This window comes from Mixophyes fleayi, chromosome 4 (genome assembly GCF_038048845.1).
Source record: "Mixophyes fleayi isolate aMixFle1 chromosome 4, aMixFle1.hap1, whole genome shotgun sequence".
NCBI classification, from domain to species: domain Eukaryota; kingdom Metazoa; phylum Chordata; class Amphibia; order Anura; family Limnodynastidae; genus Mixophyes; species Mixophyes fleayi.
The window spans coordinates 119,765,955-119,791,908 of NC_134405.1; the positions used below are offsets into that span (position 1 = coordinate 119,765,955).

At 40.0% G+C, this 25,954-nt stretch overlaps 1 protein-coding gene across 1 annotated transcript; it reads right to left on the reverse strand.

Moving 5' to 3' along the window:
- Positions 1 to 15,847: 15,847 nt before the first annotated feature.
- On the reverse strand, positions 15,848 to 24,695 carry TM2D3 (TM2 domain containing 3). Its single transcript, XM_075208089.1, has 6 exons — positions 24,558 to 24,695; positions 23,250 to 23,342; positions 22,031 to 22,188; positions 20,751 to 20,931; positions 20,188 to 20,263; positions 15,848 to 16,276 (listed from the first exon to the last, which is right to left on the reverse strand). The coding sequence occupies exons 1-6, from the start codon at positions 24,634 to 24,636 to the stop codon at positions 16,111 to 16,113; spliced, it is 753 nt and encodes a 250-aa protein (XP_075064190.1). The 5' UTR covers positions 24,637 to 24,695; the 3' UTR covers positions 15,848 to 16,110.
- Between the last annotated feature and the right edge of the window lie 1,259 nt (positions 24,696 to 25,954).

A 25,954-nucleotide genomic window follows, 5' to 3' on the forward strand; every position in this document is an offset into this window, starting at 1 on the left:
TATTTAAAAATCCCCTTCATGCAGAAAAATGTTTTGGTTTTTGTAGACGACTGCAGAGTTCAAGCGTTTTAGCTCACTGTCAGAATAATAACAAATAATAGTGCAGACATGATGTTTATCCGATTATGTTGTTGTTTATGTAACATGTTAGCAGTAGTACCTACATGTGAACTCATGCTAAATTTGGAAACCTGATATTATTATTACCCATAAAAATGAGATTAAAACAGCCTTGAAGCCTTGTTTTATTTTTTTACCTAAAAATATTACTTACTCTAGCACACACTCTACCACTTCCAACATTTGCTTATAAATAAGGCTCTGATTTAAAATTAAAGAAGGCTCTTTTATATATAATCCTTCGTAGCAATTGTTTATGGTAAATAAAAATTGCATGTATTGTATTCGCAGTCCAAACTTTATTTTCAAGTGATGCTTCAGAACATCTACATGTCAACTACATCTAACCTAATATACATATTGGTTCAATTTGAAGACATTTTTAAGCACTGAGGGGCCTATTTATTAAACCTTCAATTGGCATCTATTCCTTGAAAAACAGCAGTTTTAGACACCAATTGAAGTATTTGCCTCATCTATCAACAGTGCATGGCAGCAGATATCATAGATATCTGCTGCTTTGCACTTTTTTTTCGTAATACATAGCAGCAGGGGCGCACGCAGGATTTTTAGGGGGGGGGTTTCCCCCCCTCCGGAAAAAAAAACCAAGAAAGCTGCTGCGCACAGTTTCGGCAGCACTGTACTATACAGCAGCCGCGGCGCTGTCAAAGAAGCGTCCGCGGCGGGGACTGCTATGTACCGCAATTTAACAATTTAACAATGAATAGAAATGGTTTAACACATATGGCTCAGGCTGACGTACATTACCGTTTCTGCCATTTTTAAGCACTGTTCAGCTCTGCTCCGAAGAGCAGAGCTTTACAGCGCATGTGTGGAGGGATCACATGATCCCTCCCTGTCACACTCCGCTCTCTGCATCACTGAAGTGCAGGGAAGTTTTCAGACGGAGCATGCGCACAAGGCTTCTATGGATCGCACAGCAGCTTAGGTAACGAAGAGACAGTGAAAAGGTAAGTTTTTAACTTCACAAGAACAGCAGTTTTTCGTGACTGCTGCTCCTGTGGAAATTTTTTAATAAATATATTAAATAATTCAATCCTTATCAATGCGATAAGGATTGAAAACTATTTTTCATTTTATGCGGCTGTTGATAAATGTGCCCCTTAAAAATATGCCTGTATAAAGCTAGTTGCCAGCTGTCCCTAACTTCCATGGGCAGTCCCAGATTATAAAGATTTGTCCCTGCAAATCTGCCCAATTTCCAGTATTCACCAGGTGCACAATAAAATCTTTTTTTATTCCATACGTTAGATGCCATTTTTAACATATTTCCTTGTTGTTTAGGATTTGTAAGTTAATTGAACAGTATTTAAAATGCAAAAATACATTATAATGCAATTCATTACAAATGACAAAGACAATTGCAGTTCTCAAAGGTCTACAGGTCAGTATATGATCATGTGCAATCATGTTACATGCAATCTGCAGAGTAAACAATCACCACACATTCCTAGAGGTCTGCTTACACTGTGATGAGACTGAAACAATCCAATACAGAAATTAAGGTTTCCATGAGATCCGATGCTAGCTCCTCCTCGTCTTGTTAATGGTACTAATCTGTGCCTTGAGTTTTTTCAAGGTTCACTAAAACCATATCCAGGCTTCCAGAATCAGCACAATACATCCCACAGCTTATTCTCCAATTACACATGGCCGCCAGTATTTAAAGAACAAACCACAACACTCTTAGATAAAGCCCATTGTTACCAGCTCCACACACTCATCATTGCAGTTATTTATTAATGTTGTATGCCACCCTGTAAATGGGGTGGATTGTTTTATATTAATAATTATTGATGATCTTTGTAACTGGTTGAGACATGGCTAAGTCTTTAAGATACTGGCGATGATTTAGTACGCTATTTATTAATTTAATTTGTAATTGTTTTGTGGATATCTTTCACTGTTAATAAATATTGCAGCCCAAACATATGCTAAAAGTTATTGGTTTTAGTATAATTTAGTTATAATGTGCTGGGATGCTTGCATACAATGTCACGCAAAAGACAATCAGCAAGTGTTGTCAGTCGGATTACCCAGCAGATTCTATAGGTAGAATATAATCTATTGTCGAAGTCAGCAAATTGGATAAAGTCATTTCAATTAAAGTCTAGCAAACTTGGTTGTCTTTGTCTGAAAAGATGCGTACGGTACGCTATGACGTACAAGGGCACGCTACGGCGTGAAAGGGCGTACTCATCCACTACACGTGGCAGCAACAGTAATTGGTCTTTTACCATACATTCGCACAAACACGCATACTTATAAAATAGTACACATTATTGGTAGTTGCAACACATAGTCAGTTATGTCGAAATATAGTAGTATTTATATGTTATATCAGAGTTACATGCATATTAGTGAAATACACAGAACGGGTTAAAGGAATAACATCATGAGTGGTATCATAATGAACCTTGTTACATATCCTACTGTTTGGTGCGCTCTGCGAGGGAATCGCAGAGTGCATACGCAAGTTATGAATGATAGGGAATTATGAACTACTTAAGACTAAGGAATTCTGGCGGGAAGAGCAGAGCATACCTCCTGCAGAGATGACCCCCTCCTTTGGATTCCTTAGGATGAACCAGCCAATGATTGACGACCCCTTGGACATTCCTGAGACCCGGACCAATAGATGCAAGCCATACCATCTTCATTGTATTACTGTACTTGATTATGTATATAAGCAGCAGCTTGTGATCCAGAGTGCAGACTTCTTGTCCCCAGACTTAAGGATTGAATGACTGCACTGGATCCAGAGCGCCTGCGTTAAGTAACGGCTGTATTTACTATTACATCGCTTGAGCATATTTTTTCCACTTATTGCGAATAAATCTTTGTGCGTTGGAAACACAAATCGAGGTTCGACAATCGTTATTGGTTAGCGACAATACGCACATTACAATTTGGGGGCTTGTGAGCTTTGGAGGTTTCGTTGCCGATGATACGCAAGACCAACGGATTTCGGTTCCTCAACAAAGGGTGGAGACGCGTCATAAACGGGTAAGAACGCATGGTGTTCAAAACCTGAATTTTACTCTGTGTTGCGAAACCGAATGTCCGTTTTGCATTATCTAGGGCACGCTAACTAGAACCTAGGGACAAAAGAGAAAACTGTTTCTTTTTTCTGTCATTGTGCGTTTTAACTGTATTGCATTGTTTAGCGTATGTGTACTTCCTGCTGTGCGTACGCGAACTTCCGGTAAACTTGCCACGTGGTTAAACAATCGTGTTGATAGTTATTATACATGCATAGTATAATTACTTGTGAAAGCCTCTGAGACATTATTACTATTGTTGGGAACTTTTGATTTTCTGCGCAGAAAAGGTGTATAGTGTGTGATGTTGTAACGTAGATACACTGTTTTATTGTTGAGGTGCTCAGTTGCTGTCTGACGAGGCGGATTGCCCAACTGAAGGACGGTATACAGGGCAGGTATACCGAATGCGAAAACTGGGTTTTCGCAAAGCGCTACCAATAGATCGCAAGGTTTGCTAATAATTAGTATTGGTAGGCAGTGCGATCCGGTCGCACCGTTAGTGCGAATTGGTGAAGCAGCTAGGAGGAATTATACTGGAAAGGCAGGTTGATTGTATCGACTTTGCGCTCCCAGCGATAATAAACTCAGCAGATTTTGTGGTTTAGCCAGGGTATCGAGGAGCTGATAGCCCTTGGGGCCCACAGTGATATTTCTGTATTAGGGAAAAGCGAGTGAGCGCGGCTAAAGGAAATACGTTCACCGAGGATTATAGATCTCTAGCGGTGAGTATAGCAACAGAGTTGAAATTATTAGGTGGAAAGAACAGAGCATTGCGGTGTGTCTGTATTTCACATTTGGCCGGAAGGAACAGAGCATTGCGGTGTGTCTGTGTTCCGGGTAGAAGGTATATTGTTCAACATGGGTGCTAAGCATACGCTAGAGATGGTCAGTGTACTGCCTAAGGAAGGCCCTATTGGTTCAGCGAGGTTTCTCATGTGTAAGAAGTATGGTGCATATGCAACTGTGTATTGTGACACGTGGGTCGGGATGACCAAAGCTTGTGATAGGCCTTTCCCAACAATAGGGAGTTTTAATGCAGAGGTACTGAATACTGTAAAAGATAGAATATGGTTGATCAAGTCAACGAAAAAGAGAAATAGACATAATGATTGTTTAAAATTGTGGCAAATGGAAGGTAACACGTTGCAGAGCAGCGAATGCAAACCGGAAATAGGCGTGGCGAAAAGCGCGCGCAAGGCGGTTGTAACCATTGAGAAGCGTGGCGAACTCAGCACAAGCGCGCCCCCGCCACCTTATGTGGCGGGAGGGGTAAGTACAGCCGTTGTTAAAACTGAAAATAGAAAAATTACTAAGTTGTACCCTGTTTTAAATCAGTTTCAATCAAGTGTATCTGAAAACGAAGATGAACCCACTGTGATTTCGGCCATTGCCCATGCTGTTAATGTACTAGAGGCTCAGCGCAAGTATGAGAAAATGGCTGAGATAGGTGAGAGTAGCGTGATCACTAGGAGTGAAAGTGTTCTAAATCTAGGGCCTGTAAATCCTGTAGCGTCCCCTGAAGTTAGTGTACCAGAGGGTGTGTTCCCGGTCCGCACAATATCAGTTCCCAATGGGAAACCGGATAAGGATGGTGTAGTTCCTTTAAGAAATGTTACAATGCATTGTCCCTGGACTAGATCAGAATTACGTTCCATTATGACTGAATTCCCAGATCCTAGAAAAGAGTTAGCTAAATGTCAGAAATTTGTTAAAGACTTAGGGAATGCTCATGAACCAACCAGTAAGGATTGGCGGGTAGTGTTGAGGGCGTGTCTTCCTCCCAATACTAACATACAAAAATTTATTGGAGATTGTTTGTTGGAGGAAGATGACACCCTGACTGATGAGATTAACCAACGGAATATAGAACAAATTGTCAAACACTTAACCATCTGTTTTCCAGTAGTAGTAAATTGGAGTAAGATTTTCACCATTAAACAAAAGGATAGTGAAACTGCCTCAGATTACTTTGCTAGAGCTATAACAGCGATTGCACGATTTACTGGGATATCCAACATAAGTGAGGACCCACATCACAGAGAGGTAGCTGTAGGGGTACTGATGGATGGCCTTAGGGAAAATTTAAAGACGAGAGTACAAACCACATTACCTAATTGGAGAGGCGTCACGGTAGACTTCCTTAGGGAGTCTGCTGTGGAGCATGACAAGAACCTTTTTAGAAAAAGGGAAGAGAAAAGTGATAGGTTAATGACGGTAAGTATACAGGCTCTAGAAGGGGTGCATACACGACCACCAGCATACAACCCATATAACAGGAAACCTAAAGTGATCAGGTGTTTCAACTGTAACGAGGAAGGACATTACAGGAGAGATTGTAATAAAGAAAGACTCAATACACATAGGGGTGGGTCACATAGATATCCTCCAAGAAAGGATTCACATAGACTAGAAGACTCACATCTACCCGCGCATATTACGGCAGCAAATGCTGCGCGGGAAATCAATAGTCAGCGCTAGGGGTCAGGTCATACCTGTAGTCTACAGCCAGTGAGGTTAACTGAGAGTCAGAGTGAAGAACCAACAATGATAGTTGACATAGCTGGCAGGAAACAAACTTTTCTTGTAGATACAGGGGCGGCCCGATCTGTGATAACCTCTCCTTTCAATCTACAGGTGACCAGCAAAACTATTCCAGCTATGGGGGTGACGGGAAAAGTGTTACATTATCCTCTAACTAAACCCGCCGAAGTTACTATCGGGCCTCTGCATACTAAGCATTCGTTTCTCTTGGCTGCAGCGGCTCCTACTAACTTGCTAGGGAGAGACTTGTTAAGTAAAATGGGATGTGTCATATACTGTACTTCAGATGGTGTGTTCCTAGATATACCCGAGAAGGTTGCACATGAGGTACAGGACATATTGGACACCCCTCCAAGGTTAATGTTACACTCTCCTGTTATAGAACAAAGTCCATCTCAAGTAAAGGGGATGTTGCTGGAAATACCAGGTTCCCTATGGACCAGAGATGGACAGGACACTGGACTGATGGCAAACGTAGCCCCTGTCATGGTCAATCTAAAAAGCGGTAGGATAGCTCCAAAAATCCCACAGTATCCATTAAAACCGGAGGTGGAACTAGGGGTATATCCTGTTATTGAGAGGCTGTTACAACAAGGGATTTTAATTCGTACAGCCAGTACAGCAAATAGTCCCATTTTCCCTGTGAAGAAGAGTGGGGGAAGGGGCTATAGATTAGTCCAGGACTTAAGGGGAATTAACAAAGTTGTTGAGAGCCAATTCCCCGTAGTGCCGAATCCAGCTGTCATCCTCATGCAGATTCCACCGTCTGCCAGTCATTTTACTGTCATTGATCTATGTTCTGCTTTCTTTTCAGTCCCTCTTCACCCTGACTGCCAATACCTTTTTGCATTCTCCTACAGGGGAGTGCAATACACATGGACCAGACTACCCCAGGGGTTCATTGACAGCCCCAGTATTTTCTCCCAAGCCTTACATGACTGTTTGCAATCCTTTCAACCCCACAATGGGTCTGTTCTAATTCAATATGTGGACGATTTGTTGTTGTGCTCTGATTCTTTTATGTCATGTTTACATGATACTAAATTGTTGTTGCTTCATCTTTCACAAACAGGGCACAAGGTGGCAAAGGATAAATTACAGCCATGTCAGACTAAGGTCAAATACTTAGGACACTGCCTCACTAAGGGGCTAAGACACCTGACAACCGACAGAATTGAGGCCATACAACACATGACCCTGCCGCAGAGCCAGAAGCAGATTCGTACTTTCTTGGGGATGTGTGGATACTGTAGGTCCTGGATCCCAGGTTTTTCTATTCTGGCATTACCATTGCAGGAGCTAGTCTCTTCCTCAAAACCAGAACGTGTCATACACACAGAAGAGTCGGAGCAAGCGTTCTTTAATCTTAAAGATAGTCTGACAAGAGCACCTGCATTGGGAATACCTGATTATGAAAAGCCTTTTGAGCTATTTTGTACAGAAGCTGATGGCTGTGCAGCAGGTGTCCTCACACAGAAACATGGTGACGCTAGCAGACCGGTAGCATACTACAGTGCACAATTAGACAATGTGGCAAGGTCACTCCCAACATGTCTCAGAAGTGTAGCAGCAACGGCCCTTCTAGTAAGTAAGAGCGAGGATGTAGTATTAGGACATAATTCAACCATCTATACACCCCATGCTGTATCAGCTCTGTTAAATTCAGCCCAAACCAGACATGTTTCTTCAGCTAGATTCACAAAGTGGGAACTAGCCCTGATGGCACCCTCAAACATCACCATCAAACGATGTAGCACCCTAAATCCAGCTACATACCTTCCGTATGTGTCTCAAGAGACACAAAGGGTGGGAGGTGAGGAGACCCTGGTTGATGATGAGTTAGGCAAGAATACTGACACGCATGACTGTATGGAACACCTGAATCAGACCTTTACTGCAAGGCCCGACATATGTGACACCCCCTTAGAAAATGTAGATTTTACGTTTTATACAGACGGAAGTTGCCATAGACAGACAGAGACAGGAGAGCTATGTACTGGTTACGCTGTTGTAGACGATCAGGATGTGGTAGAAGCTGAACCCCTTGGTCCACCTCACTCAGCCCAGGTGGCGGAACTAGTAGCACTAAGGAGAGCGTGTGAATTGGCAGAGGGTAAATCAGCCAACATATATACTGACTCTAGGTACGCCTTCGGGGTAGTGCATGATTTTGGGGCCCTTTGGCGTCTTAGAAACTTTACGACAGCAGCAGGTACACCAGTGGCACACTCACAACACATAAAAGGACTTCTGACAGCGATACAGTTACCCAGAACAGTAGCCGTCATAAAGTGCAAAGCCCATACCTTTGAAGAAGACCCAGTGTCATTGGGCAACAACAGGGCAGACGAAGCTGCTAAATGGGCAGCAGGGCAACCTATGACTGTATCGACCGAGACTATGATGGTTTTTCAGACATTAGACACGCCGAAATTAATTGAAATGCAAGATTTGTGTTCCCTGCAGGAGAAGGCGGTCTGGAAGGCGAAGGGATGTGGTCAAGAGTCCTCAGGACTCTGGAGGGATGGACAAGGTAAGCCTGTAGCTCCCCGAACATACTATCCAAGCCTGGCTGAAGCAGCACACGGCCTGACTCACCTGGGTAAAGAAGGTATGTGCAAACTGGTGAGAGCATACTGGTGTGCTCCCGGATTTTCCTCTCAAGCTGGTAAGAAAGCAATGTCATGTCTTACTTGTTTGAGGAAAAATGTTGGGAAAACTATTCCAACTGAGCCATCCCACATCCCTCCTACAGACGGACCTTTTCAGGTAATACAAATTGACTATATCCAACTACCACCGTGCAGGAATCTGAAGTATGTGTTAGTGTGTATTGATGTGTTTTCCGGTTGGGTAGAAGCATATCCGGCAGCCACTAATACTGCTGTGTTCACTGCAAAGAAAATTGTACAAGACTTTGTGTGTAGGTTCGGTATCCCTAGAATCATTGAAAGTGATAGGGGTACCCATTTTACTGGTGATGTCTTCCAAAATATGTGTAAACTCATGGGAATCAGTAGCAGACTTCACACCCCTTACCGACCACAAGCCAGTGGTAAGGTGGAGAGAGTAAACGGTACTATCAAGAACAAACTAGGTAAGATAATGGCTGAAACTGGGTTGGCATGGCCTGAGGCTTTGCCGTTGGTCCTCCACAGCATTCGAACCACTCCTAGACCTCCTCTTAATCTGTCCCCCTTTGAGATACTGTTCGGACGACAACCTCATTTGATCGTGAGTCCACAAGACGACTTAAAGTGTAATAATGAAGTGACTGTACAATATCTTATAAGAATGAGTAGACAGCTGAAACAACAACAACAAAAACTAAAAATGCTGTCACCTGGTATGCCAGAAACGAACTGTCATGATGTTGAACCTGGAGACTATGTTATGATCCGCAATTTCTTACGTTCAGGTTGTTTAACAGACCGTTGGGAAGGCCCGTACCAAGTGCTGCTGACCAGTACTACATCACTGAAGGTTGCAGAGAGAGACACTTGGGTCCATTCCACCCACTGCAGGAGAGTCCATAATCCAGAGAAAGTGCAAGACAAGACTCAGACCGACGACATAGAGCTGTCACTTGTGAGCCTGTTCCGGGAGACCTAAAGCCTGCAGTTAAGACACCTGAACCAGAGACGTTGCCTCAGAACTATCTTTCCAGCGATGGAGTGGCGGTTTTTGTTTTTCTTTTGTTCCAGGATTTTCCTTGTTTTTACTTTTTCTAGGACATTCTATTTTTGTGAAGGAGAATGGAGGATGGAGGAGAGTTCTGGGAGTGATACGGATGAAATGGAGGCCGAAGAAAAGTTAATAGGATATCCTGAGCAGCCCATTATCAAACTTGGTCCAGGGGTTATGAAAAGGTCTGCTAGCTCAGGAACTCGGAGGCAGTGTGAGGGGCTATTGTCTGATGAGTATTGTATCTGCAAGTTCTGCAACTCCCTAGTTGACGAGAGATGCATCCAACGATGCCAGTCCCCCAGTACTCTGAATATAGGCGGGCATCCATTGGAGGATTATCACTCCCTGGTGGGTAAGGTGCTAAACCAAACTGAGTGTTGGGTGTGCTCTCACGTGCCTCAAGGGCAGCATAACATAGGACTAGTGCCATTCCCGCTAAACATATCCGAAGTACTCGAATTAAGGGGTGGGAGGCCCATAGAAGGGAGGTACAATAACACTAGGTCCCCTAGTCTGACGCTTCGACAATACTCCATAGGCAGATCGTTGCTGTGCCTAAACATATCTCATGCAAAGCGCCTGGAGAATTGGGAGGCTGACCTATCAGATCAGACAATGGCTCGCCACACTCATTTTAGAGAGAGAGCCACAAGGTCACTACTAGGCAGGAATGCTGATGGAAGTCACAAGTTAGGGCGTATAACCAAACATAAGAAGGTATCTATTGGAAAAGTCTCTACAGATAAATGTGAAAATATCATTAATGCCGACACGTGTCTAGAGCAGATGGAGACACTAGGCATGGGTAGTTTTATCAAAACTCTGTGTGATATAATTCATGGGCATACTGTTCCTTATGTTCTCCCTGATGATGTGTATTTTGTTTGTGGGAGGAAAGCTTATTCCTGGGTGACTCCGAGTTCCAAGGGCTTGTGTTTCTTAGCTAAACTGGTTCCTGAAATCATGACTATTACTCATGAAGAAATGGTAGATATTCACAAGACTACATCACCACCATACATACACACACAGTATGAACACCGTGGCAAGAGAAATATGATTCCTGGTGAGGAACCCATAGCTACAAAATTGATTAGTGAAACTGCTGGTTTCCAAGTTATGGTTGCTCTAGATCTCACCAGGACCGCTCGGGGAACATTAAACTTTAAGTATATCCAAGACCTAGCTAAATTAATAGATAATATCACCGAGATGTATGATGACACTTTCAGGTATACTGGAAGGGAGCTACAAGCGTACAAGAAGGAGTTGGTGCAACATAGACTGGTACTAAATTATCTCACCTCTATTACTGGTGGGTACTGTGTGACACTGGCCACCCAGTTCGGTGTCAAATGTTGCACGTACATTACTAATAATACGGAAGACCCTAAAGAGGTTATAGACCGGAAGATGGATGAAATTTTGCAGCTGAAATGGGAATTTCGAAAGAGCCATAATTCTTCGTTATATGAGGTCGGGGAAAAGGTGGCGGGTTGGTTCTCATGGTTGAACCCAGCAAAATGGTTCTCCGGTCTGGGGGAGTGGGTACAGGAAATGGTTGCTAGTGTAGGTAAGCTCCTTCTCCTTATACTGGGTGTCATCTTAGCAATTGGTTTAGTTGTCAAATGTGTTCCTACTGTGTTGAAGTGTGGAAAACGGTCTCATGGGAGTAACACTGAGAAAGAGACTGAAAGGGTGGTACCAGATACCGAGATCATGGTCTGTGAAGAAGTATTGTATAATCCTGAACTTGAAACGGTGATTGGGTGATAGTTTATTACACTATCAAAGGGTGGAACTGTCGAAGTCAGCAAATTGGATAAAGTCATTTCAATTAAAGTCTAGCAAACTTGGTTGTCTTTGTCTGAAAAGATGCGTACGGTACGCTATGACGTACAAGGGCACGCTACGGCGTGAAAGGGCGTACTCATCCACTACACGTGGCAGCAACAGTAATTGGTCTTTTACCATACATTCGCACAAACACGCATACTTATAAAATAGTACACATTATTGGTAGTTGCAACACATAGTCAGTTATGTCGAAATATAGTAGTATTTATATGTTATATCAGAGTTACATGCATATTAGTGAAATACACAGAACGGGTTAAAGGAATAACATCATGAGTGGTATCATAATGAACCTTGTTACATATCCTACTGTTTGGTGCGCTCTGCGAGGGAATCGCAGAGTGCATACGCAAGTTATGAATGATAGGGAATTATGAACTACTTAAGACTAAGGAATTCTGGCGGGAAGAGCAGAGCATACCCCCTGCAGAGATGACCCCCTCCTTTGGATTCCTTAGGATGAACCAGCCAATGATTGACGACCCCTTGGACATTCCTGAGACCCGGACCAATAGATGCAAGCCATACCATCTTCATTGTATTACTGTACTTGATTATGTATATAAGCAGCAGCTTGTGATCCAGAGTGCAGACTTCTTGTCCCCAGACTTCAGGATTGAATGACTGCACTGGATCCAGAGCGCCTGCGTTAAGTAACGGCTGTATTTACTATTACATCGCTTGAGCATATTTTTTCCACTTATTGCGAATAAATCTTTGTGCGTTGGAAACACAAATCGAGGTTCGACAATCGTTATTGGTTAGCGACAATACGCACATTACACTATGGTAAAGGGGGCTGCGGCCCCTTTGCAGACAGCTGATATCTTTCTAAGGCCCACACGCGAGGGTCTGGCCTTATAGAAGATCTACCAACATCCAAATATATAAATGTTTTGGGAATTGATCAAAATGAATGATAAGTGTTTTATCATATGGCTCATTTTGCCAGTAAGCCTACTGGACACTACAGAAAGACTTAAGCTGGGTACACATTACACTGTTTTCGCCCAATAATCGGCTAAAACAGCCGACATATGACCGCTCGTTCAAAAGTCGGGTCAGTGTGTGCACGATGGTCGAAAGTCTGCCCAAATGGACGATTATCACCTCATTTGGTTGGTCGTACCGTTTAATATTTTCGTTCCAATCTCGTTTCCGCTGTGTAGTGTGTATAAACTTCCGACCGATCCACAACAGTGAGTACGAAATTACAGTCATTGCTCACGACAACATGGCTGTAAAAAGTCGCTAAAGGGACGTCCGCTCTTCCCTTTATCATCCTAAACAAGGCTAGTGTGTATGCAGTCCATGGACCGAGCGTTCAAACCATCGGTCGCATGTAAAATCGCTCGGCATTAAAAGTTGGTCGAAATTTCTGTAGTGTGTACCCAGCTTTACTGAATGGCTTAGCACAGAGGACAATAACTTATACATAGCAAATGTACATAATTACTAAGGCAGTGAAAAATATTCACATTTGCCGTAAACAGTTTACAAAGTTTAACAACAGGTTTAGCAGCTTATAAAGGTTTTCTAAATATCCTTAACACCTTTATCCTGTTTGTAAATAATGTCTAATTCGAGTATGTTATTGCTAGGATGTTTTCAGGGCTTATATATGAATACCCCATAACAATAATTGCATCATTATTTGTAATGTTTGATACTATTTTTCTGACTACTTTCAAAAATGCTAAGCTCTACTTTTGCATAGTCTATGTTTAGCCCCTTAGGATATTTTCACAGTAGTTGCAATTCCCTGCCACAGAAGACCATTTGGAATCCAATTACATTTTATACAGCATTATTACATTTCCTTGAAAAGTGATATTTAAATTTACAGCAGGCTATGGGACATTTATTACAATGATACTGCTGAAAAAGCTTTATTCCAGTACATGACCCGTCTATGTGATTACATCACAAATCGAATTTCCACAACAAGGGCCTTTTTCATACATGAGGAACACATTTCTATGCAAAATAATGTCAAGTGATCGTAGCCAATTTGTGTAAATTTTATTTAAAGTAGTCTATTAAAATAGTCCAAGGGAGAGCAAACATACCATATAATGCAATTCAAACATATGGAACATCCAGGACAAAGTGAAAAATAAATATTTCTAGTGCATGCTTCTTCCATGCACATCTATTATCACATGTTTACCATCAGAACATTCATATTGATTAATAAGACAATATTTGAAAATCTGAGGGGCCTGATCAGTGACTTTGTAACATGCCTCTAACTACATAACATGATACCATATGCAGTCTTTTGTGGGGGCGGGAGACACAATTATCTTGACATGACTGACTGTTTACACTGAAGTTTACTTTTCTCAAAACATCATGTTGATGGACAGTAATCAGGTTGCATTGTGCCAAGGTCATTCAAGTCTTACAGTTTCAGTAGAACAACTGCTATGACTGCAGCACTTACAACAGAGGAGCGTACATTAAGTTAAATATATAAAAAATAGTTTTGGAGGACTGTTTCTATATAATTGACTAACAGCCTATAGTCTTTTTATATACATTTTGAATATGTATTAATTTTTTAAATTGTTTGCATTAAACACCAGAAAAATTTATAATATATATACAATAATGCTGGTGTCCCAACCCAACTCATTCCCTCTTCTCACAGAGAAGTGGCATAAAATGACAAGACTGCAGTAAACATTGATTTGATGCAGCCAATTGGATAAGCTTCAGCAGCCATCTAATTAGCACACTGATAAGTGCAGTTTATGTACTGCCATATTTCTGCAGGCTGGTTGGCAGTCAACTGCAGAGGTCCCAGGCATCAGACTCCCATAGGCCTCATATACAGAGGAAGGGAGCTTATTGACAAGTTTATTGTGAGGTCCTCCTTCATGTGTTTTTTAAAAAAAACAAAACAAAAAAAAATACATTTTTTTCTATTGTGACAGTGTCTTAAATTACCTATGACATTAGGAGCATATACTTAATTTTTTTTTATAACATTATATAATGACATTGTTTCAATATTCAACAATACGAACAAAGGTAAAACCCTTTGTATATTTAATAATGTACCCCTTATGATGATATTAGGGTATTATATGCCAAGAAGGTCCATGCTCTGTATAAATAATATAATAGTACACATCTTCTGGCTTAAGGCACTTGGTATTACTGGCTACATATTCCTAAAAACCCTTGTTGAACACTATAGTGGGTTACTCTCATTCAAATGAGAAGTTTGTTGACCAAGAACGTGTTTCTCAAATCAATGAATGAAGCATAATTAATAGAAATATTCAAACGTTTAATTCCTCTGTGGATGCATTGCAAAAAAGAAAATGGATTATTATTAAATGCTATAATGCCAGTAATGCAGAACAAAATCAGTGCTTTCAGCACTCTGTAATAAGCATACATACAGACACACATATCCATGTTTTTAGACAGTCTGTATTTCTAGGGAAAATGAACATCCAATACTGCTTTGACTGTAACTGCTGCTGTCTTATAGTATGCACTTTCTATTTGATAAACCAAGGGCCTTTCAACAGCCGTTTTTCCAAACAAAGCCATAAAAATAATTTCTACCATCACAATTGATTGTTTTTGATGGACATTTAGCTGTTCTGCAGATTACAGTCAAGGTAGGTTATTCCTTGTGCTTCATAAACTGAGCTTTGCTCATATAACAGACATGTTTGGGATAGGAATTTATTAGCACCCTTTTCCCAAGATTCCTGCATCACCTTACTATCCATTGTGCATTGCAAGCCCCAATTTACATCAGACCACAGTATCTACCTCTGCAAGATAAAGGCCAGTTTATCTTACACACTTCTCTATACAATTTGCATGTTTTGTTTGTTGTGGTTTTTGTTATTTATTGTATGGTAGGCTTCCCCATAAAACCTTCAGTCTTAACAATGGACAAGCTGGTCCACAGTGAAGACAGGATAACGAAACTCCAAAGTGGACCCGTTGGCTCCACATCCCATTTTACTAAGCACCCAACATTGGAAAACAAGTTACATTTTCTAATGGAATAGGAGGTGACCTTGCTGCCATAACTTAAACTTTCCAACTTGTTTAAACTTCTGTTGAAAGATTTAAACAAACTTGCTGTGCATTATTAGCATGGAGTATTACATGCCATTTGTTAAATATATAACTAAAGGAACAAATATGTTCCACAAACCATTTGGCTTGCATTTCAGGTTTCAGTTCGGAGATAGAGGCTTCTGAAAAATTATTTTGCTTGTCATTTATTTTAAATTGTATAGTACATATTTACAGTTGAGCTATTTAGTGGTTATTTGAATAGAATGACAGACAGTGAAGAATCTTAAAGTGCTCCTATCACAGAGGTGGAGGCAGTGCCTTTGTGTGATGAACCAAACTGAGTAACAGAAGCATCATTTAACATGAAAAACCGAATGCATGCCTCACTGACGTCACGGTCAACTAATCAAAAAGTTACCAATGACAATAATTTACCACCATCACTTCAAAGCAATCTTGTAATGTTGGCAGTTTCTAGTCTTGGTAGGTAAAGTAATGTCAGCTAAGCACACAAACCGGTCAGACCCAGAAAAGCAAAACATTTTATTATTTAACAAAACGGATATAACTTATCTATACAAAGTGTAATGTCTTTTTCATAGAAATAACAAGAGATGGAAAATAACAAAAGTTGCAATAAGTGATAAGTTTCTTGATCAAAGTTAACCTTAATGAAAAGGCGTAATAAGTACAGATACCGTACATTACATAAAATATACAAACAAAACAAACTGAAGCTTAAATGTTCAGAAAAGCTAAGGCTTGTTCTTTTTTTGGGGCAAATGGATTAAATATAAAGAGAACCATCAGCAGGCCCTACATATCCAACGCAGATTAAAAATACATCTATTAGAGTCCAAATTCCTAGGCCTCCGAAGCTGAATAGTTTTCCTAGTCCTTCACGCCACTGGCCCAAGTAAAAACGATCAGCTCCAAACCCTCCAAGGGTGATGCTACAAAACACAATGCAATGGTGTTAAAAATGACATCAAATCAGTACATGACTTGTAGTAAGTAAATGTGGCTACATCTCAACTCTATAAAGTGCATAATAGAAAACACAAAACAACAAGTGTATAACAGACACTACAACAGATACCAAACTGCATCTCCCATTATGATCAGCCAGCTGTTCCCTCTAGAAAGTATTTTGTTTAATATATCTTTTTAATTGAGGGTGCAATCCTGTGCATACAATTCAAGGTAATGCCCCTTGATTCATTCAGAATATTAGAACACACATCTGAGATGCAATAAATACCAAATCATTTCAGCAAATATTTGTATAAATAAATGCCTTAAATAGAGATTGGCAGAGCTATGTGCCAGCAATAGGCAAATTACAAAAGCTGCAGTGGTAATCCTTTAACCTGGAGAGGCTCAGGCATGGGTCTTGTCATCGTACTTGTGACTTTCTATCAGCCAGTGGTATAAATGGCTCAGACTTTTATTTTACATCCTTCTATAAACTCTGGAATATGATTGGAGTTAAGTACAGGGCAAGCAAGATACAGGTTGTAAGAAACTGTGCTAATAACCAATAACATCCCTGGCTATGTCTCTGCAGAGAGTTATGTGGGAATAGTGAGTACATTGGGTCCAGCTTATTCCACTAATTTGGGCTTTTATACTAGCCAATAGAATGTGATCTGTGTTGTATACTAGCTACCATAATGTGCTCTGCACAGTAAACTAGGCACCAGAATGAGTCCAGCCGAGAGTCAAGTGGAATCTAACTGTGGCTAAATGACTGGTTTTGTTGGGTATTACTGAGTATTTACAAGAGCACAGGATCTCTCTGTTTAAATGAAAAAGCACCAAAAGAAATACACAAACATACAATCTTTACTAGAGGTAGGGTTTACTTGTGTAGGCAATAGTAAAGTATGGATTTCACTATGAACATAAATAGTTAAAATATAAAAGTGACACTAGGTTTTTAATATTGTAATGTCTGTTTTAAGTAGTATTAGTTCTAATATAGCATTGGGACACATACATCACTGGTATAACTCCTCTTAGTAGGAGCTGAACATTTATACCACTTTCATACTGCCGCCCCGGCAATATCCCGGGTTGTTAACCCGGGATATTGCCGGGGCACAGGGCAGTATAGATAAGAAGATTCCCAGGTCGGGCGGATTCATACTGCACCTGCCCGACCCGGGTTTTACAAAAAAAAAAAAAAGTGTAAAAAAAAAAAAGATTTAAATTAATAAAAAATACATAACAAATGTTTACTCACCTTATTTTCAGCCAGCGGTGTCTCCGGTGCGTTGCCGGCTGTCAGGGGGACCTCTGGGTACTAAAATCATGTAATTTCTAGTCCATTAGAAATTACATCATTTTAGTACCCAGAGGTCCCCCTGACAGCCAGCAACGCACCAGAGACACCGCTGGCTGAAAATAAGGTAAGTAAACATTTGTTATGTATTTTTTATTAATTAAAATCTTTTTTTTTTTACATTAACTTTTTTTTTGCAGGCGAGCGGGGTCCAACCCGGGAATTACCCCTCGCAAAATCCCGGGTCTAAATCCCGGGATTTTAGACCCGGGATTTTGGGGTTGGACTATTCATACTGCACCAAGACCCAGGTTTTTCAGCGTGCCCCTGCAAAAACCCAGGTTTTTGGTGCAGTATGAATGGGGTATGAGTTAGATAACAAACTTCCCCCTTAGATTGTTTCTAATACTTTTTCCTTACAGAATTCAAACAAAATAATTGATTCCAATATATTACTAGAAGAGAGCTCTATTTGTCCCAAAACAAAATAAAATCCACTACAAGTAATAAACAGTTTTTCTTCTTGTGGTGAAGAGTTTTCATATAATTACGACAACCTGCATATAAGCCATGACAGAAAAAAAGAAAAAGTCTCTTATGATGGGGGCACCAAGTTCACACTTGTATTTTAAAATCAATAAATGCTTTATTTCATTTCTTGAAATAATTTATTGAACGTCAACAGCATTTATATGATGAACAGCAAAATATTTAAATATCTTAAAAAAAAAAAAAAATAATATTAATGTGATACTAAAAAAGTGAGTTAAAATATTGGGCCTTCCACAATATAATGAGATTCTGTTTCTGTTTATAGGTTAGAGTAATAATAGAGAAGGGTCTTTACTCTGCTTATATCAAAAAAAGAATAGTATTACATGTTTGAGTAGAATCTACTACTATTATAATAAATGACTGGCTGAATGACTGGAAGATCTGTATTCTCAAGGATAATAACTACATGCTCCCTAAGAGATAGATATATGATTTAAATCCAATAATATCTTGAGACTAAATGATAGGAGGTACAGTTGTTGTGTCTGCCCTATAAACACAATCTCATTATATTGTGGAAGTCTCTATATTTTAACTCACTACTTTAGTATCTTTTTTCACAATTTTCCTTTCTATATTTTAATATTTCGCTGTTTATGATAAATAATATCGAAGTTCAATAACTTCTTTTAACAAAAAAAAGCATTTAATGATTTTAAAATACTAGTGCGAACTTAGAGTTCCCCCATCAAAAGAACTTTTTCTTTTTTTCTTGGGGAAGCACCTCCTGTCTCATCCTTAACAAATATTATACAGAACATTATAATTTATAACTCATAGTTATGGATTGAGCAGGTATTTTCACAATAGATCTGTTCTGTGTGGATGTTCAGCAATCTTTCCTATAAGCTGTAGATAAGCCATCCATCAGTTTCAAGGCGCCTTCACCAAATAAATTGATTGTTCATAACTAACCAATGAGTACCCTTTCGGGATAGCTGTAAAGTTTCCAGGCAGGTGAGTTTTTCCTGCTCTTTATAAATATGCATGAAATCTAGAATCCAGTTTTAGAGAAACCTTGAAAGTAGCGAATAACTTGAAAATACTTTGCAAATTATGGGTTTAAAGTGCACCTACTTCAAACAAAAAAGTATCTATTGATTTCCTATTAGCACACCGAATCTTGTTCTAAAAATAAATTATAAAAATAGTCTGATATTCACATTTCATCTTAATTGATACCCAGTAGGTCCTTTACTAGATGCAAATATGACACCTCTATTAGCATGTTATGCAGTGCTATCTATCTATGGGGCTAACATGTGATCCCTTCCTGTCACTCACAGCTCGCTCTTTGCAACTACAGAACGGAGATGTCTGTGCGCATGCCTGAGAGATTCACTCGGCGCATGCGCACTGGAGTCAGAAGAGGAGCCCCATTCATCGCATGATGCTTCAGGAACGAAGATGGAGTGGTAAGTATGTTTTCCACTTCACAGGAACAGCAGTTTTTTGGAACTGCTGTTCCTGTGTTGCTTTTTTTAAATAAATATGAGAAATAATTCAATCCTTATCAATGCGATAAGGATTGAAAACTATAAAAAATATTTTGTGAGTGTTGATAAATGTGCCCCTATATCTCTATATATACACACACACAAAACTTTTATAGGATCACACTGTTCTCTGTCCAGACTAGCTTCACAAGAAACGGTATACAGGCCGGTATACAGCACAACAGACCACCTTAACTGTTGGTGGGACAGATCACATAACATCCCCAAGAGCCTGTGTCCATCAATGCAGCATGGTAAAATAAAAAGGTTTTTTTTTTCCCACTTTTACTCTCTTAATGCCGTACCAAATTTAGTGTCCTACTTGTTTTCATTTCATTATCTCCTTCTCTGAAACTAAAGCTGTAGTATGAAATCAATTCTTTTGAAATTATATTGCCAACGTCCTGTTTGGATTTTCTATCCCTATGGTGAAAGTGTGTCCCCAATGCACTGTGGGAGAAAAGGATTTAATAATAAGTAGCAATACTATTTCAGGAACATGTAAAGAATAACATAACGCAATCATTACCTCAGAGCAAGAGCTGTGGACCACTTGTAGCCCCCTGTCCAGTTACAATACAGCATCTTAGGAAATACACGATTACCTACAAAAAATATGACACCATCTTAATGCACTGGACCTGAACATTCTGTGATCAGCTCAAAGTTATTCAGAACTCCTCAACTTAGATTTACAGGACTACATTGAGAAGTTACAGAAAACATATTAAAAAGGCATTAACACATTCAAAGGCATAATCTACCTTCGTTAAAAACCTTTAATGTATCCAGCCACCCATACCCTATTAATAACCTATTTCACACTACAGGTTCTAAGCCAGGGCTGAATTAGAAATCAGAAGGGAAAGTAGCCTTTATAGAGTATGGGAAATTGTACAATGATATATGTTGTTAAAAGACATTATCTATACAATGTGAAAGTATGTCAGTTGCAGTTATTATAATTTTCATTTTAACATGAGATACATTATTGAATGTTTACCATTGAACTTGGTCTACTAGAGTAGTCAGTGACCAATTAGAACAGCTTCCAATGTAAGATAATGTTATCACATTGCTGGAGTAACGTACCCAAACAGTGAACGTGATCCTTTACAGTGCAGCTGGCATTGTAGCGCTGTCGCGGGCAAGAAACTGTCATGCAAATGCTGGAATTAGATTTACTACACTCATATTCAGATGGGGGAAGCTGCCAGCAAAACTGACATGTTATATTGATAGTAAACTGTTCCTGTCGTTGATGATTGTCATCCTGTGTTCAAAAAAAACAAAACAGAAAACAACATAGCAAAATCAGAGAGAAGAAAGATGAGGTATCCACCCGTATACAGCAGTCCTTCAATTACACTCAAAATTGCTGAATGAAGAGCTGGACCCTTTGGACATGTTTAGCTGGGCCTATTTTACCTTAGATTGACATTATTACTAGAACAGCTGCATTGATATCATCATCAGCTATTTATATAGCACCACTAATTCCACAGCGCTGTACAGAGAACTCACTCACATCAGTCCCTGCCCCATTGAAGCTTACAGTCAAAATTCCCAAACACACACACACAGAGGGAATAGGGTCAATTTTGATAGCAACCAATTAACCTAGTAGAATGTTTTAGGAGTGTGAGAGGAAACCCACGCAAACACATGGAGAATATACAAACTCCACACAAATAAGGCCATGGTCGGGAAACAAACTCATGATCCCAGTGCTGTGAGGCAGAAGTACTAGCAAGTAAGCCATGCATAAATTACTTTCACAAATGGTCTACTTCAGCAAAGTACACACTACCCACACAGTATACAGGAAAAATAATACTGTAATGGGAAAAATGGGGGGGCGGGGGGCTTTTTTGGTTGACCTCTTCATACAGGAGAGAATATATTCTTAGGAGGAGACACAATTGGCCGTGAGATTCCGTATTAACCTCATGGCTATATTATATTTATGCGCATATTACAGTCAATTTTGGTAAGGAAAAATGTGCTCTTTATTGCTCGCACCTCTATGATCTTTACCACAGAATTTTGTTATAACACACTCCGTGATACAAATGGGTCACTTCACCGGTAACTTAATCTTACAGGAAAGGAAATGATAGTGATGAGACAAGGTGAGGGTGTTCAAAAAAATAGAGTGTTATAAGTTTGGTTGTTAAGAATTAAGTGACTCGTGTATATCTTGAGAATATTACTCTACACAATTTCTTACACAGCTACCAGATTCATATGACATGATATTTTGCACACATGCTAAAAACATAAGGAAATCGTCCTTAAGATTTCCCATGATTTTTTTTTAATTTATGTTTTGAAGACATGAGAGAATATGCGATTAGTGTTTTATTACTTACCAAGCACATGACCTGAGGTTTGGCTTTACAGTCATATGTGACAGGTTTCCCATACATACAAGAGTAATTTGTAGCACATGTCATACACGCCGCAGGTAATTTGCTGCAAAGTCCATTGCTTGGACATTTGGATAGATAATGGGGTGTGGCTGTGAGTTCTACAATAAAAAAAGATCAGTAGGTCAATGATTAATCAACCCAGACTGAATGCAACTCCATTATAAAAAAAAAAGAAACGATGTTTCAAGGTGTGCAAAAGTAATTTTATGTTTAAACTGATTTAAAAGAGAACTCCACTTAAAACTTAAAAGGAGTTAACAAAACAAACTTAGACTAGCTTATGCTTTTTTGCATATATCCTGAGGTCCATGATGGCTGTAACAAATGCCTGCTGCACTATTGTCACAACTTGACTGGTTTCAAACAGGCCGAAAGAGTGCCAATGTCACTTCCCAGCAAGTGGCCACTACAGCCATAAGGGACCCCGGTGAATTACCTGCAATACACAGATTATTTCTACATATTGGGCATAAAAAAATGATACAGTAAAAATGTAATGAATAGAAATAGAAAAGTTGGACAAGTACAGTATCCTGCAGTGGGACCAACAGCTGTTACATTATGCTACATTCAGTCTAGGTTGTACTGCACTCAAATGCTGACCAACCAACTTTCAGACCTGCCTGATGTAGTCAGAAACCATGTAATTTGGCCAAATATGTGCCTTACAGCCAGGCCCGGCGCTCCCATTAGGCAAGGTTAGGCACTTGCCTAGGGCGCCAGGCTCTGGAGGGCGCCCTCCAGAATGAAAATTACTTTAAAACTGTGCGGCGACCGCTGACCATACCTGTCACGGCCGCCGCACAGCATTCAGATGCACGGGGGAGGGGGGAAGAGGCTATTGCTCACCACCGCCGCCTCTCTGCTCCGTCTCCTCTCCTCCACTCACTAGTGTCAGTGAGTGGAGGGGAGGAGACGGAGCAGAGAGGCGGCGGTGGTGAGGTAAGGAAAGACGGGGTGACGGGGGAGGGGGGAGAAGGGCGGAGGGAGGAGGGCGCTGATTTTGTAAAAATGCCTAGGGCGCCATGGAGGCTCGCACCGGCCCTGCTTACAGCAGCCTTTACTATTAAGATTTAATATTAGTTTCGTATGACTAAGTTTTGCTATATAAACATATTGAAGATATAAATCCTAGCATTGTGGACAAACCAATATTTACCAGCTGCTTTGAAGCTTGGAAGAATTGTGGAAGAGGGAGACTGGTCTTTTAGGGCCTGTGCTACTGCGTGAGAGTGCTCAAAACTCAAAGATCCTAGAAAATAAAAATGGACATTGTTTTATTTGCAGTTCAAACAAACCGAGTATTGATCATCATTTATGTGCAATTTACAGAGAATATTAATTCATCTATATTAGTTCCTACCCTATTGGAACTTACCATCTTAATTCCCTACCACACAAACAAGAGTCAATTTTGCCAGAAGCCAATTAATTTACCAGTATGTTATGTGAGATAACCAGAGCACTTGGAGGAAATTTACGTAAACATACAAACTCCACACAAATACGGTCCTGGATGGAATCAAACCCATGACCCCAGTGCTGTGAGGTAGCTATACCAATGGGTGGGGTACGATGCCCATGTCGCCGATACCAGATACGCCGACAGGAATACACCGAAAGTGTATTCCCCGGCACGCTGGTAATACCGACAGCTTTAAACAGTGACCGGAAACCATAGCGACGAATAAAGAAGAATGTTTGCTGTTCTTAACCTGGTATTTTAAGGAGGCGCCACCCGTACAATGTATTAGACTTTCTAAATAACATTGTACAGGCAACATTTCCTTAAAATACAAGGTTAATAACAGCAAACATATTGTGCGACATGAAAGTGATGTCATACTTACCTGCGTCTTCTTCATTCGTCAACATGGTTTACGGTCACTGTTTAAAGCCGTCAGTATTACCAGTGTGCCGGGAATACACCTTTGGTGTGGTGTATTCCTGTCGGCGTATCTGGTATCGGCGACATGGGCATCATTTTAATGACTACCACCAATAACAATCAGGATAAGAGAGCTCTGTCCTGGGAAAGCCATAGACCGGTTTGTATCTATGCTATGGATTCCCTATGACAAATTTGTTTTAGTTTTCTAAACGGCACTAGAAAATTACAGAATCTAATCTGATCGCTATTGGTTACTGCATATGGTTAGATTGAATTGGGTCCATGATTGTTTATTGATATTCACATGTATTCCAATGTCCCCATCACAATTTTATTTTATAAAACTCTAAGATCAAATCATTATAACTCACTGGAGTTGAAATGTATCTGCTACCTGAGAAAGTGCGCTTTTAAGAAACTGGAACACAGGATAGGTGCACACACTGGTCAATAGGAACTGAAGCCATACGGATGTGCAGTCATTTCTAAATTAGGTTTATGAAACACCTACTAGAGCCTATTCCAGTGACTTAACAAGCAGAGCAACCTTAACCAAAGCCTACATTGGCCACTTACCGCGCCCGGAGAAAACGTACAGCTGCGACAGAAACATCACAACACTAAAGATCCGTTTCAATAACACCAGAGCCGCCATGTTTGTCCCTATAGCTCACCCTCCGCTGCATGACGGAGCCACCAGCAGCCGGAAATAAGCGTTCCAAGCCTCGCTCTGGGCTGCGAGCTACGCCCACTTATTTCTTACTACCTAGTGGCCAGTGTCTGTTACCATGTGACCTTGTCAGTGACAGTTGGACTGTTGGTAATAATAATAAATATAAATGAGTAAAATAAGATATTACTGGATATAAACATAATATGACAACTACTGGTGGTGCTAAATTTTAAATATCATTCACCAGGACAATGGATTTTTGTCAGAATATGGCATCATGCAGCCCGCTATTTTCAGCCCCCTGCATAATTAATTTGCTTCCTGATGTTGCTATTTTGACTTTAGGATACATTTTAAAAATTCGAATTACACAAATAATATGCAGTAAATTTAAATACAATTGTCAGTTAAGTGTAATCAAAGGTTGGAAACATCATTTTGAATTAAACAAAGGTATTACATGAAAATTGGCATTTTCCACAGAAATTAATCAGGCTTAAATTAAATGCCATCAAACATCTAATCGCCTCGCATTGAAAACACACAGATCTCCCTACACATTAGATTGTCAATCAGCAAAACTGACACACTTATAAAATGGAGCATATCACTTTCTGTATGGTATGCCACATGGACACCATTGTCCTCATACTTCTGGACCCCGAACCCTTTCATTATGAGCTTCTCTTGCACCCTCTTCCTATTTTGAACTGGACAGAGATTCCCTCGACTTTTCTACCAATGCTTTTGTTTTTGACGCCCATCCTGAGGCCCCTCACTTCTCTATAACATGTATTTGTAACTTCCAAGTGATGGCAGCCAGTGGCCGGCTATCTCCTACTAACAGTCTCCTAAGCTTTCTGCATCCAAGAAAAATTCACGACTGTGTTAAAATTATACTCTCTTAAATGATGATGTATTTACACATCTATATCTGTACTTACACCTTTTATCTATTCATTTTGATTGATTCCTTCTCCACACCACCTTAGTCAATTTCTTTCCTCAATCAAAACTTTAGTTAAAATAATAATAATAATAATAATAATAATAATAAAAATTGTCATATCTTGTACACCCCCTCCCACTCGTATGCACCCCCCTCCAAAAAAACTGAATCCCTTCAAATCTGACAGACATTTCAATCTCTCAAGAGACAGACAGTCTCACTCCTTTTATTTTAAAAGAAAATCACTGTTTTTAAATTAAGTTTTTAGGGTCAGGGTTTAATTTACAATTTGGCTAAGTTTTCTTTTGTTTATATTGTGGGTTTTACAAATAATGGGGGTTTTCTTGGAGG